General features: G+C 31.5%; 2 protein-coding genes across 2 annotated transcripts; one reads left to right on the top strand and one right to left on the bottom strand.

Moving 5' to 3' along the window:
• Window positions 1-235: 235 nt before the first annotated feature.
• LOC114940412 (uncharacterized) lies at window positions 236-9,850 on the top strand. Its single transcript, XM_029315089.2, has 6 exons — window positions 236-613; window positions 6,626-6,757; window positions 7,253-7,429; window positions 7,850-8,702; window positions 8,790-9,219; window positions 9,292-9,850. Exons 1-6 carry the CDS (start codon window positions 550-552, stop codon window positions 9,529-9,531), a joined length of 1,896 nt encoding a protein of 631 aa, XP_029170922.1. The 5' UTR covers window positions 236-549; the 3' UTR covers window positions 9,532-9,850.
• On the bottom strand, window positions 9,777-13,537 carry LOC114940311 (uncharacterized). The gene is made up of 8 exons (XM_085480850.1): window positions 13,286-13,537; window positions 12,684-12,956; window positions 12,329-12,493; window positions 11,127-12,255; window positions 10,944-11,047; window positions 10,742-10,865; window positions 10,190-10,525; window positions 9,777-10,038 (listed from the first exon to the last, which is right to left on the bottom strand). Exons 1-8 carry the CDS (start codon window positions 13,364-13,366, stop codon window positions 9,851-9,853), a joined length of 2,400 nt encoding a protein of 799 aa, XP_085336976.1. The 5' UTR covers window positions 13,367-13,537; the 3' UTR covers window positions 9,777-9,850.
• Between the last annotated feature and the right edge of the window lie 224 nt (window positions 13,538-13,761).

Genomic DNA, 13,761 nt, shown 5'->3' with positions numbered 1-13,761 from the left:
CGTCAGATATGAAAAATTGTAGAAAACAAACTTTTGTTTTTTTAATGAAAATAATTTCAAAATTGCTTGTTAATTACAAAAAAAATTATAAATGAATTTAAAATGAGATATAGCTCCTAATCGTAATTAACTAAAGTATTTGTAGATTTAGATTCAATGAGAAAGTATAAGAAATCTGTGAAATCTGATATAAACTTTCACGAATGTTCTCTGAGTTTAAATACTTAAATATTTAGATATTATAAGGTTTGATGTTTGTTTAGAACATGAAGGTGTACGTGAAGACTCAAAACGCAATGCTGTCAATATTGTTATGTCAAATCGAAAATTGTGCCGTTGATGGGATTCAGCTGAGATTGCGCGCTGAGGAACAGCGGGAAGAGAAAGCCTACGATGAATCATTCAATGTTACGGACGATGGTCACCGGCGTGTAGAGCTAAAGGTCGACCAGTAGTACCACGTCGACTCTGTGTGAGCAAACAGTGCGTGTCAGACGGTTGTTTGAAGTTTTAAGTGACCAACGCGTCAATTCGATAGAAACGAAGCGAATGACGACAGATATGAGAATCAGAACGAGCCTGCTCGTCGTGATTGTGCTCTTATTTATTTTCGGTAATTTTATTCATACATTCTTTAAAAGTTCGATATTGTATAATTATATAGATTATAAAATTAAAAGACATGTAATAAATTGATTAGTGAAATATGCACGTGCATCTGCACAATATCAGATAAACACAAAAAATTCTTGAATTTGAATTTAAGATCTATATTTTTGTAAAGATTTTGATAAATGTTGTTTTCTTATATATACATAAATTATGAAAATAATTTTGATAACTGCGTTTTTTAATTAAAATTTTGTTTAAGCAAAACTTATGTAAAATTTAGTGAAAATGTGTTACATATTAGTAGCACATACGTGGAAGCTTAGTTTTCTAGGAACCCATTCACTTTCGATCATGTAACTCTAGAATTACTGATGTTAATTTATAGCTCGAGTATTATTGTGGTAATTTTATTGAAGAAAATAATTTGTTTCGCATACTAATTATAAAATTTTACTGTATAAAGAACAAATGTGAATTTTTAGAGAAGTCGTTTGCACTCGCACTAAAGATGCTTTTTATTAATAAATAGATATGTCTGTAACATATTTAAAAAAGTTTTAACATACATGTATATATATATATATATATATATATATATATATATATATATGTATATATATATATATTTTTAAATCAAAGTTTATTCAGATTCATAATTTATTCACGTTATTCTCAAGCTATTTAAAGATCTTTCGAAATTTTCGACATGTTAAAATACATAAGAATCGAATGATGGAATGCAGATTTTTAATGAATAAAAATAACACGACAGGAAAATAGAGAAGTATTTTCTAAAAAGAAATTACAACGATATAAAAATGTTCTTAATAAAGCAATAAAATAGCGAGCAAATTGGGAAAATTTTAAATAAATTTTAAAATGACAAAAATTCCCACACACTTATGGTCAGTACTGATAAATCGACTAACAAATATAGAGCGCGTAATAAGTGAAATCACTGGAGCAAATTGCTCTTCCACGTTACTCAGACGTCATATCACGAACATATATTCTCTGTACGATATTATTCACTTGTCAGCATTTATTATAATTGTGTTATTACGTTTATCATGTTAAGTACACTTGATAAACTGAAGTTTCTCATCGAGAGAAAATTACATATATAAGAATTACTTTAATTTAGAATGAATTAGTCAAAGTTTCGATAACGATTAAGAGAATATTGATTTTAAGAGAAAAAGATATCGTAAAAGTAAATAAATATACATTCTCTCGAAAAAAATTAAAAAATTATAATTCACTAAAAATCACGTATAGTTACAAAGTTGTATCGATGATACTTTATGTGTATATATATATGTGCGTCTCGGAAGTTATTAACGAAAATTGCTCTCTCATCACGGCATCATCACGCACAGTAATCACTTTACATTATAAATGCATCAAAAGAAATTGAATCTGACATTAACTTATCTCGATAGCGCTTTTATAAAAAGATGAGGGACTTAAGTGGGATTTTAAAATTTATTTAGTCTATTATGTAGTCCATTTTTGTTATTTGAAAATTTAAAATTCTATATGGTTCTTTGGACAGGGTATGGATACATTTATATTATATATATTATATATATAAAGTATCCTTTTGTAGTAAAATTAAACTAATTCTCTAAGTCTTCTAATTTTGTAGATTATACGATTAATAGAGTGTACTTAATAACATGATTAAAACTACTCGTAGATTACTCGATTAATAGAATGTACTTAACATTATTCGTAATTATTTTTAAAAAGCTGGATCTAATAAAAATTGATGTAAATTGATGTAATGAAAGTTATAATTAGCTTAAAAGTGTTCACACACATATGGTTCACTTTAATATATTTATAGAAAATTATGATGTATATATATCTAACAAGGGACATGTCACAACTGTCCGGAACCGATTTGATTCTCCTTGAAATATGTTGTTAAATACACAAATCTAAAAGACACGTATTTTTTTATACGTGCGCAATTTGAGTTTTAAGGGGTGAAACACCCCTTTAAAGAATAACGGTATTTTTCTTTAGGATCAAATATCTGCTAAACTATAAGAGATATAAAGAAAAAACGTACAACAAATTTTAATGGCTTGAAGAGTACTTTAAAGTTATATGAACAAAAATTTTTTTTTTTTTTTTTTTTTTTTAAAAACCCTCACCACCTAATTTTTTTTTTCAAAATTAAAAATTTTGTTTTACCTAATTTAAAGCTTATTTTTTTCCAAATTCAACCATGTGTAATAAAGTTATGTTACGAAATATCATTTTCGAAAATTAATTATAAACGCTCCCGTATATACGCTCATCCGTGCTATGTGCGTAAGTAATTACCGTCGAACAATAAAATATATAAAAAATGTTTTGTATAATTCTTATTTATGTTTTCTATGTATTTATAACTGCGTATTGTGTATATTTAGATTTAAAAAAAAATTTTTAAATATAATTAATAAGAATTTTTTAAATATACCCCCTGCTTTCTTATTATTTCTTTAATATTTAATTTCTTCTATAAAAATTAAAAACAATTATATTTTATAATAAAATTATTTTTTAATTGAATCTTGCGAATACCAATGTCGCAATATTTGGCATAAACAAATTTTATATCTTACGTTAAATGAATCATAAGATAAGATTATGTGTACGTGTTCCAGATAAGTTATAATTTTTACAATAAAATCTTTAATACGTTAAAATAAATAATAAAATAAGATTATGTGATGACGTATTTCTGATAAGTTAATATAAATTGTTCATGTAGCAGCATAATTCTCACAGTCGGTGTAGTCTTTTCGTTGTAATAATATCTGTGTAAACTGTTCTTTTATTGCAATAGAAAGCAAAATATAACATCTTTGAATATGATTATCAATCCGCTTAACGTTGTTAGACTTTTATTGGTGTCAATAAATTCAATATATTTAACAGAAACGCCAGTAACTGAAGCAGAAGTGGAATTAAAGGAAAACATTAAAAAAATATTACTGGATAGCGTTTTTCATTATAATGGGGTGGAAGTAACGGAAGAAATATATCTCGATTATGAAGAACCTTATAAATTACATAGTTTTGAAATAATTGAAGATGACGAAGAAGCATGGCATGAAGATAGTTTAAATTCTCATCCTCATTGTTCAAATGATGATACAAATTTTGATAGTTCTTATAAAAGACGAGCTGTTGAGTATTGGCGATTTCGGGACACTGATGAAAACAGTAATGACAGAAAAAGGAATCGTCCTCTAAGAGTAGTACAAAATAAATTTAGAAGAGTTTCATCTGAACGTCAGTTAAGGCGATGGGAAGAACAAATACAATCAGGTGGAAGTCGTACAGAAAATTATCTTACATCTCCAAATTTACACATGATAAATTTACTGCAGCTGTCGAATCGTGTTCATCTATTATTAAAATGATGGGCTTTATCTTCAAACTCTGAAAAAGAAATTTAATTATTTTAAAGAATCTCACATATGATCAATTATCTTGTAGAATCTAACATATTTTAGGCAAGTCGAACGATTTCAACTCATATGAAACCATTGAGAAAGATACGTATTATGTATATCATTGTGCATTTAGAACAGTAAATCTTAATTAAACAGTTTGGCTTTACTCAAGGTTCTTCAGATCAAAGTTCCAATTGGAACAATTCACCATGGAAATATTGTACAGATAAAAAATGTAGAAACAACTTTTGTTTTCAATGAATATTTCAAAACCTTCTTCGAATACAACCAATAATATCAATGAATTTAATGGTATCCCTTAATTGTATTAAAAAGTATTGTAATTTAGACAAGAGAAATTTATTAAAAGTCAGTGAAAATGTTATTAAACTTTCCCGAATCTTGGTTAAAACTTAAATATTTTCATTTATAATTACTTTTTTAAACATTGATTTTACGTGATAGACGTCAAAAAACTAATTGATTAAATAAATTTTTATATCAGCTAAATTTTAAACATGGGTAGAGAAAGCCTACGAAATCATTCGTTCGGACGTTTACGCGTGTACGTTTAGTCGAGTTCACTGATTTGTGGACAAGTGCCCAGATCTGGTTGTTGATTTTAAGTGACACCGTCATTCGTGAACAAGCGAATTACGACTAGAATAGAATCAGAACAGGACTACCGGTGAATGACCTATAATTATTTTCGGTAATTTATCATTTTAAAGTTGGGATATGTATAATTATATATTTTAATTAAAGACATGTAAACTGATTGTGAATTGCCGTGCCATCTGCCAATGATTCAGATAAACCTACAAAATTTTGAATTTGATTTAAGACGATTTTTTTGTTTCATAATGTTTTCATCATATCCAAATCGACAATATGAAACTGCTTTTTTAATTAAAATTTGTTTAGCAACTTATGTAACAATTAGTGAAATTTAAACTAGTCATCATCGTGGAAGCTTGTTTCTGGATTCATTTCATCATGTATCAAAACTGATGTAATTTATAGGGTTTTCAATATCGAGATAATTTTTTCCGATACTAATTATAAAAAACTGTATCCAGAAATTGATTTTTAAAGTCGTTTATCCCTAAAATTCCTTTGCTTATGTATGTCTGTATTTGTTTAACATAATGTAATTTATTGAAATAATAAAATGTCTAATCATAAACAGTTTACAGACTATTGATTCACGTATTCACAGAGTATTAAGTCTTTCGTTTTCAATGTTAAATACAAAGAATCGATGTAACAGATTTTAACGAAAAAATAACACGACAGGATAGAGAATATTTGCTACAAACAATAATTACACTATAAAAACGTCATAACATAAATCGAGCAATTGAAAATTTTAAGATAAGATTTTAAATGAAAAATTCCCAACACTTATGGCAACTGTAACGACTAATCATCTTAGAGTCTTAACGTGAATATGGAGCAAATGTCTTGTTACTCCAACATATTCCGACATTGATTCCGTCACGATTATTCACACATTATATAATTGTTTTTTAACGTTATAGTTAGTTTGTAACTAATTTTATCGAAGAAATTACATATTAAGAATACTAATTAGAACGAATTATCAAATTCTGATAACGATTAAGAAATTTATTTTTAAGTAAAAGATACACAAACGCAGTATAAATCCTCAGAAAAATTAAAAAATTATAACCAAAATCACTATTTCAATTGTTGATATTATGTGTATTATTGGTCTCGAACGTAATTACGTAAAGCCTCTACACGGCTCATCACGCATGGATTGTAATATTATACTGTATCGTTATTTTTTTATATTTTACTTAGCACGTTAGGAAGCTTTAGTATGTGTTTTTATTTTTATTATAAAATCATATATATATATATATATATAGCATATTGTAAATAATATATATTTTAGAATGACGATTTAAAATATACGTAAAATCGACTTTGAATATATCTGCATCTTCCGTGGGATGCAACAATAATATGTTACATATTCAGCGCGATATCATAGTATCACGTGAATAGACAATTGTCACTAAATTATATAATAATCTGTTGAAGAACAATAAGCATGATAATCTGTACCCTTGTCGAATCGCGAGAAATAAAAGAAGACCCTGGTTTAAATAAATAGCTTGAGAGTTATTTAATCGAGATAATTGATATAAAGCATCATCAGGATGACAAATTGCGACACCTCCATTCATTTTAACATAATACAATTCTAATTTCAACAAAAAATCAAAATATTTTTAATTTTTCTTGCAACAATGCTTAAAAAGAATTTTCTGTGCATCTATATAAATTTTGGATTAAATTTGATCATTTTTTATCTTTAAAATTATAAGTAGCTCGTCTCTTCTCAATATAATATTTACAAGAGCTTTTTTCATGAAATGATAATTAGATAATTTATATATAGTGATAAAAAGTTCTATTAACTGAGATATATGTTCACAAATTCAAAAAGACACATTTATTCTGCCTCAGATTATGCATCTGTGAAGCTATATATTATACATAACGGTTTGCTTATATAATTTATGCAGCAGATACAGATGGTCGTAAAACAAGCGGACGAAGAAGCGGTAGCTCATCAGGATCAGCAGGATATGGTAGCAGTTCTCGGCGAGGTGGTGGCGGTCAAAGAGTAACAACACAACGACCTCGGACACAGACAGGCATGTAAAATATTATATTCGTTTATGTGTGTTCATTTTTATATTTTTACATATATGTATATTTATCATATTCATATATTTTTATTTATATCCTGTTACTCTTATTTTGTTATAGCCACACGTGTCTTTAGATATAATTATCATCATATATATATATATATATATATATATATATATATATATATATATTCTTTTTCCACTATATATTTTATTATTGCATCATATTTTATATTATTCATATATGTTGTAATGAAGTGGAAGGAAAATCCCACGTGTGTGATGCATCAGATCAAACGTTTTCATGATCATCCTACATTAAATGTGAATTGCGCCGTAGTTTGCAAATATTTATGTATCTACGCGTCAGATCTCTGGTGAATTCAATGAGTCACACTCCTCTATATACAGATAATGACCATCTATGGCTTCACACGTTTCACACAGTCGGATTTCATTTGCCTCTAATAATACTATAAAATCTCGTTATACTTGCAGGTGCACCCCAGAGTAAAGTAGGATGGAATGTACCCCCGAACACTAATAATAAAGCAACCGGTACATCGAGCAATGCCAAACCATCGGCTCCGGTGTCTGAGCAAGCTTCCAAGACCAGCGCGACGAATGTACAATCAGGATATCCGTCAGGAAGCCCGCCAGCGTACAGTCCATCGGGTATTTAATAAATTAATTTTTCTCATGTTACGTGAAGTAGAGAAAGAAGGGCATTGAAACTGCAAGAGATTTCGATGTTGGAACGCGAAAGCGAGATTTCTACCTTTGTTCATGACGATGGAACCGCAACGCTTGAGGATCAATTTCTCTGCATTTGTAACATCGAATTAGCCAGAAATTATATACCAATTCCAAGCTCTCGAAATGTAACTTAGAAATCTAGAAGGCTCAATCTTCTTTCCTAATTTCACGATAATAGCCCACACAGCATACAAAATGAAAGATGTTCAAAGGTATCCCGAAGATATCTTTAGGTAATAAGATATTATCAGAATGTCTTTTGAATATACATGCAGTGTAAGAGCTATGAGGAGATTGAAATTCACGCTGTTAATCACCCCTTTGTAAAATCGTTTCCAGGTGGATATCCTCGACAGCCAGCCAACAACCCTTACAGCGGCTCGAGTGGTTACAACCAAGGATATCCGTCTCCCAATATAAATCCGTCGTATCCGGGAGGTCATTCGCCCTATGGTCAAGCTTACAATCCGTCTATGCACCATAACGCGCCGCCAGCCTACACTCCTTATGGCGGGCATGGCGGTGGTTTCGGTCAACCCTCCTACGGTCAACCTTCCTACGGTCAACCCTCCTACGGTCAACCGTCCTACGCTCAACCATCGTTCGTTCAACCGGCCATCTCGCAAGCGCCAGCCCTCACCGTCCTACAACCGAGTCGACCCGGAATCGGTCAATTGGCCAAGGAAGCCCTGGTCTACTCTAGTGTGAGCGCCGGGGTGAGCGCGGCCGTGAATAGGCTGTTGCCGGGAGGAATCTACGGCAGAAGTCCGGGAAGCAGTGGCGGCGGTAGTCACACCGAGGTCACGTACAACAATTACTATTACAATCAGTCGGCGCCGGCCAACGGGGAAGCACCTGCCAATAATAACGGCGCGCCTCCTAGTGCACCTGCCTTGTCGGCGCCGGGTCAAACGGCACCGGCTCAGACGGCACCGGCTCAATCGGCACCGGCTCAATCGGCGCCGACCGCGGAGGCTGAGAAGAAAGAGACCGCGTCCAGCAATGCCGCACCACCTATTAATTCTCAGAACAATGGTCCGAGCCAGCCGAATTATCCGATTTCCAACGACGAGGTGAAGAAGCTGACGGAGAATCTCCTCTCGATGGACAAGAACAACGCGTACCAGTACATTACGGTGAATCTGCAGGGTGAGACGAAGGAAGATGGTACCACGGATGACGCTTCTTTGCCGTGAGTAGGCTTCAGTGACTCCTGGGTTCGTCCTTATATCTTTGAATGAAATATTTCTCAGATTTTATTGTTAAAATATCATTTCAGCCTACTGGACGTGAAACCCGAAGCGTATGAAATTCCGACGATTAAAAGCGTGCTGGCGTTGCACGATAATTACGAGATGGATGTGAAGACGAAGGAGACCGTCACGCCCGAGGAACGAAAGGAGGAGTCCGAGCTGCTCGACAAGTTCTTGGAAACTGACGTGTTTAAAACGGCGATGAAGTTCCTGGTCGACAAGGAATTTATTCCAAATGACGAGTATGAGTTCAGGGACACCCTGAGACGCATCTGGTTCTCGCAGTTCCAGCGTGTCGAGGGAGAACCGTCCAGTTCCGGCTTCGAGGCCGTATTTTTGGCGGAAAAACTCGATTCCTTTATGATCGGGCCGCAGAATTGGATCTACTTCGCCAAACAAGAGGCGCAGAAGAAGCTCGATTATCGCGGCTACATAAAGGATGTGAAACTAGGAGACGTAAGTAAACGCGGAGTTCGCTTATTCGATTTAATTTGTTACGTATGTGCTGATTCGTTTTTCGATTCGCAGAAGGGGGAGGCCATCAAGATACGTTCGGCGTTTAATATACCGGACACGAAACATGCAATCTCGACTCTTCTCGTGGGTCTCTCACCCGAGTTGGAGATGGCTCTTTATACAGTATGCTTCTACGTTCGTCCGAACGACGTCTGTCCGATCTCGTTAAGTGGTAAGGACATTAATTTAGTTTCTACGAGATTCAATTACTTCGGCAAAGATATTTTGATCGCCGGCTTTATTGCGGGATAAAACTCAGAATTTAGAAATTGCTGTTATTTTAGATAAGTTTGCATAAGATCCAAAATTTAAGTAGACACGCTAAAGATCGAAGCATTCGGATGATTTTCATTTTTATCGCGAAACAACTCATAGATTGAAATATTTATATCGTAGAGATACCTATATACTGCTTTTAGTTTAATTTAATTGCATCTATACATGTATCTGTCATGATATATTATAGAAAGCGCCTTTCACATGTTTTTATCTATGTACGAATTAAAATTCTAAAAAGGCGACGTAATCTCGAATCACCTATCTTTGTAATAAAAATTGGAAAAAAGTGCAATCACATATAAAATATTATACATACCTCGGACATCCTGACGCCCCTTTTTTCTAATTCCGAAAGTTCCATCACAGGTATTATAGTTGGTCGTCCATGTGCGCATCGATTAGGAAACTTTGTAAATTTCAGCAATTTTATAAGATCCTTACACTGTTCCAGAGTTAGTTTATCACCAAATTTTATGGCACCTGAAGAAAGTTCGAAAAATGATGGCAGAGTCTTTAAATTAATTGCAAATAAATTCTTTACAGTGCTTCGAAATATAATACTGGCAATAATATTGATAATGGCAATTAACATCAGTAATTATGCAAGTTTTATTATCTGCCTAATACGTACCATGACAAGCTTCCGATGCTATAGCATTATGAATAGTTAATGGCAATGTATTTGGACGACTTGTGCTATGATTTTTTAATATGTCATTTAATAAACTATAAATTTTCGGCAATATTTTTTCGCTATTGCGATGATCATTATTCGTAATCAAACACTGCGGTATCGTGCGTATTAGTAATTTTGTATTTTCCTTTAACGATCCTAAATTTATTCCGTATTTTTTCAGTAACATTTTATGGCATAAAAGCAAATTGCGTGTCTTTGTAGAAAATTCCACGACCAGAGGATCACGCAAATTAATGGAGAGCAATTCATCCTCGTTCTCTATTTTGTATTCTAAAAATATATAATAATTTATTATTATAATTAAAAATATCTAATAGAGAGAATAAGACTAAAAAAGAGTTCGCATATATTTTCGTATTTATTATAGTTAATTTTTAAAGCAATAATTTATTTATATATAATTCAGTAATTTATAATATCGCAAAGTTTATTCAATCACTTTAAAAATAAATATGTTTTTATTAGAAAATTATTATAATTACTCACTAAGAAGTAAATTTTCGTAACGTATTCTTTCGTGGACGGCGTGTTGATCCATCATTAATAGAATTTTCATTTCATCGTACATCATCCACGCAGCGATAAATTCGTCATTAACTTGATTAATGATCTACAAGGGAAACATATTTGCTAAAATAGCTCTCCATCATTTGGAATGATTTATTGCGTCGAGAACTTACATACGTACCTTTATGCGCTTTAATGAGACACGTGACAATCTAAATTCACATAGTTTTCGTTTCAAATTACAAGGATGCACCGCTATTTGCTGGTGCTGCCAGTTCTCTGCAGCTGTAGAACATTCATTAATGTAAAATTATTCCTAAATTAATTATATATAACTAATTATTATATGTAAAGAATTACTTACGCGAAATCGTATTATTAGGACTGTCAAAGCTTTTCACATTTGTTAATTTAACATGACGATGGCGTAAAAGACCGTGCAATTTTCGTGGTAGAAAATCAAATTGATCAATGTAATTAAGAAATCGTGGAAAATGTATATCCTTTTGAAAAATTTTATCGGATATATTTCTCGCAGAATCGCGTTGTCTATTATTTGTGTAATAACTCCAGTTGGACCATTCGGAAAGAGGAGAAATCATGTTTTCAGAATCATTGTCATTATCATGATAATTGCAAGTTTTACGAGATTCGATGCAATCATTTGTTGCCGCAAAATTAATGAAACTTGCTGGCGTTCTATTAACATTATTGTGTATTTTCTTTGTAATTTTACCTTCGCACAAATTTGTAGAAGCAATATCTATTTGATTATTTATGTTTCCTTCTGCTGCACAATCAGTGATTTTCATATTATCATTTTCTTTATTTGGCCGTTTATTATTAGTTGCAATTGTTGATGTAATCTTTTTTCTTTTAAGACCAATCGTAATAACTTTATTTCCTTTCAAATTTTTATTATATCCATTCATCTTGTTGAAAATGGATTCTTCGAATTTTAAATGTTTCGATGGCTGTGTTACGTGTAAATTAGAGATAGCAGCAGCACAGATTTTAGTTTCTTCTGTGAGACATTTAAAGACACAATTGCTAATGTCGTTTAATATCTTCTGCATATCGTAAAATATAACGTGTCTTTTTCCATTTTCATTAACAAATGCAAATTCTGTCGGCGACAATTTAAAAAAGAGTATGATAAACATATCTTTGTTGCGTAAATCTTGCATATTGAATCCCCAGTTAGAAGATAAGCCGCACCTTTCTTCGAAGGCAATTTTAATTAGCTTCAAGATGAGAGAACAATGGATTGGTTTGTGATTTAAAAATATCCATTGTGTCATGTTTCTATCAGATAATCCTATGTAACCTTGATAATTCGCGCTATTTAATTCCGATCTGTATTGTATTAGCCATAAATTATTTAATGATAAATTTTTTCCGAAAAATGTTCTTAACACTTCAATTGGACTATGCGATTTTGCAATTCTCAAGACGATCTTCTTTCGTTCATCGTCTCTAATCGAGAACGATACCTAATTACATTAATAAAAAATTACTATATCTACGAAGAAATAATTTTATTGATTAAAATAAATCAAGTCATACTTCTAATTTTTTAACAGCTATAGCTGCAATAAAAAGGCAAACAGTGGATATATCCCATTTTTCATCCAATGATGCTTCATGGAAACCATATACAGATACAGTTGTGCCACGCGAAGGTCTCTGTTCTATTTGCGCTAAATTAGGTGCTGAACCATTTTTGAATATCTTTGATAAAAAATATACATATATATAAAATATTGTGTCGATATATCTGTTTTAAAATATTAAAAAATGTACACATTTCAAAAAAATAGAGAAATGCATATTTTTTTATAGAATTAATTTTTTAATTAATTTGTATTTTATTATTAAATGCATTATATAATAAATTAATGATTACGATATGTATATATACCTTCATATATGTATCCATTGAATATTGATGCCTTGAAGCAATGGCGAGACCATCAGATAGATAACGAATATTCGTCAGCGTACGATCGTTCGATTGAATCAGTTTGTACATTCGTTGCTGATTGCTTACAGTTTTTATGTCATCATATTCCGCAACATGTTGCAGCATATTTTTTGATATTCCAATGCCATTATCGATGACTTGAATTTCGCGTTTCCCCGCGTGAATTCTTATTGCGATCGCTTTAGCGTGTGCAATCAAAGAATTTACTATCTGTAAGTGCAGTCTTTGCTCGATTAAATGTTATATATATATAGCAAACTGACGAATCTATACTTGACATATTTTATAACATGTGTATTAAATGTGTATTAAAATATAAAGTTGTAATACATATGAGAGATTAATTAATTGATTGACATGATAATTAATTAATTAGAACTATTAAATTGCGCGATCGTGTTGGAATCTCAATAATTGCGTTTCTGATTTTTATTATCGTATATAATACGATATGAAAATGAGACATTTATTGTTAACTATAACGACATGCAAATTTCTCATAAAATTATGAAGATTGTATTTATATATTAATGACGTACCAATTCTGTGACACATTGTACAAAAGATGTAACATTTGATCCCGTTAATGTTTCTGCATTTAATCCCACATTGTTTTGCATTGTTGCATAAATTTTGTAACGAAATTAAAACAACTGAACACAATAAATTCGCACTATTCGGTCTTTCTTTTTAAAAATGTATGATAAAAACACATATGTAGACACATCTGTAAATAACATACATGAGAGATAATATATAAAAAGATAGTACAAATATATATGTGAGAGTGTAGAAAGGATATGCAACATAAAATTAAAATTCCCCAAAATTTTTGCATTAAAATGGAACCAGAGTTTTAGAAAGAGAGAGAAAACAAAAAATCCGAAATATAAAAGTGCAAATAGCATACAAAATCAGGATCTATTTGATCACAAATATATCTATGCACAGATCAGATCTGCACGTATTTTACAATTGCATTCAAAAGAAAAATATCCATTTAAACATTAGATGG

Source organism: Nylanderia fulva, unplaced genomic scaffold (genome assembly GCF_048542155.1).
Source record: "Nylanderia fulva isolate GAGA-0341 unplaced genomic scaffold, ASM4854215v1 Scaffold16, whole genome shotgun sequence".
Taxonomy (NCBI): domain Eukaryota; kingdom Metazoa; phylum Arthropoda; class Insecta; order Hymenoptera; family Formicidae; genus Nylanderia; species Nylanderia fulva.
This window is presented reverse-complemented; position numbering and strand designations above follow the sequence as displayed.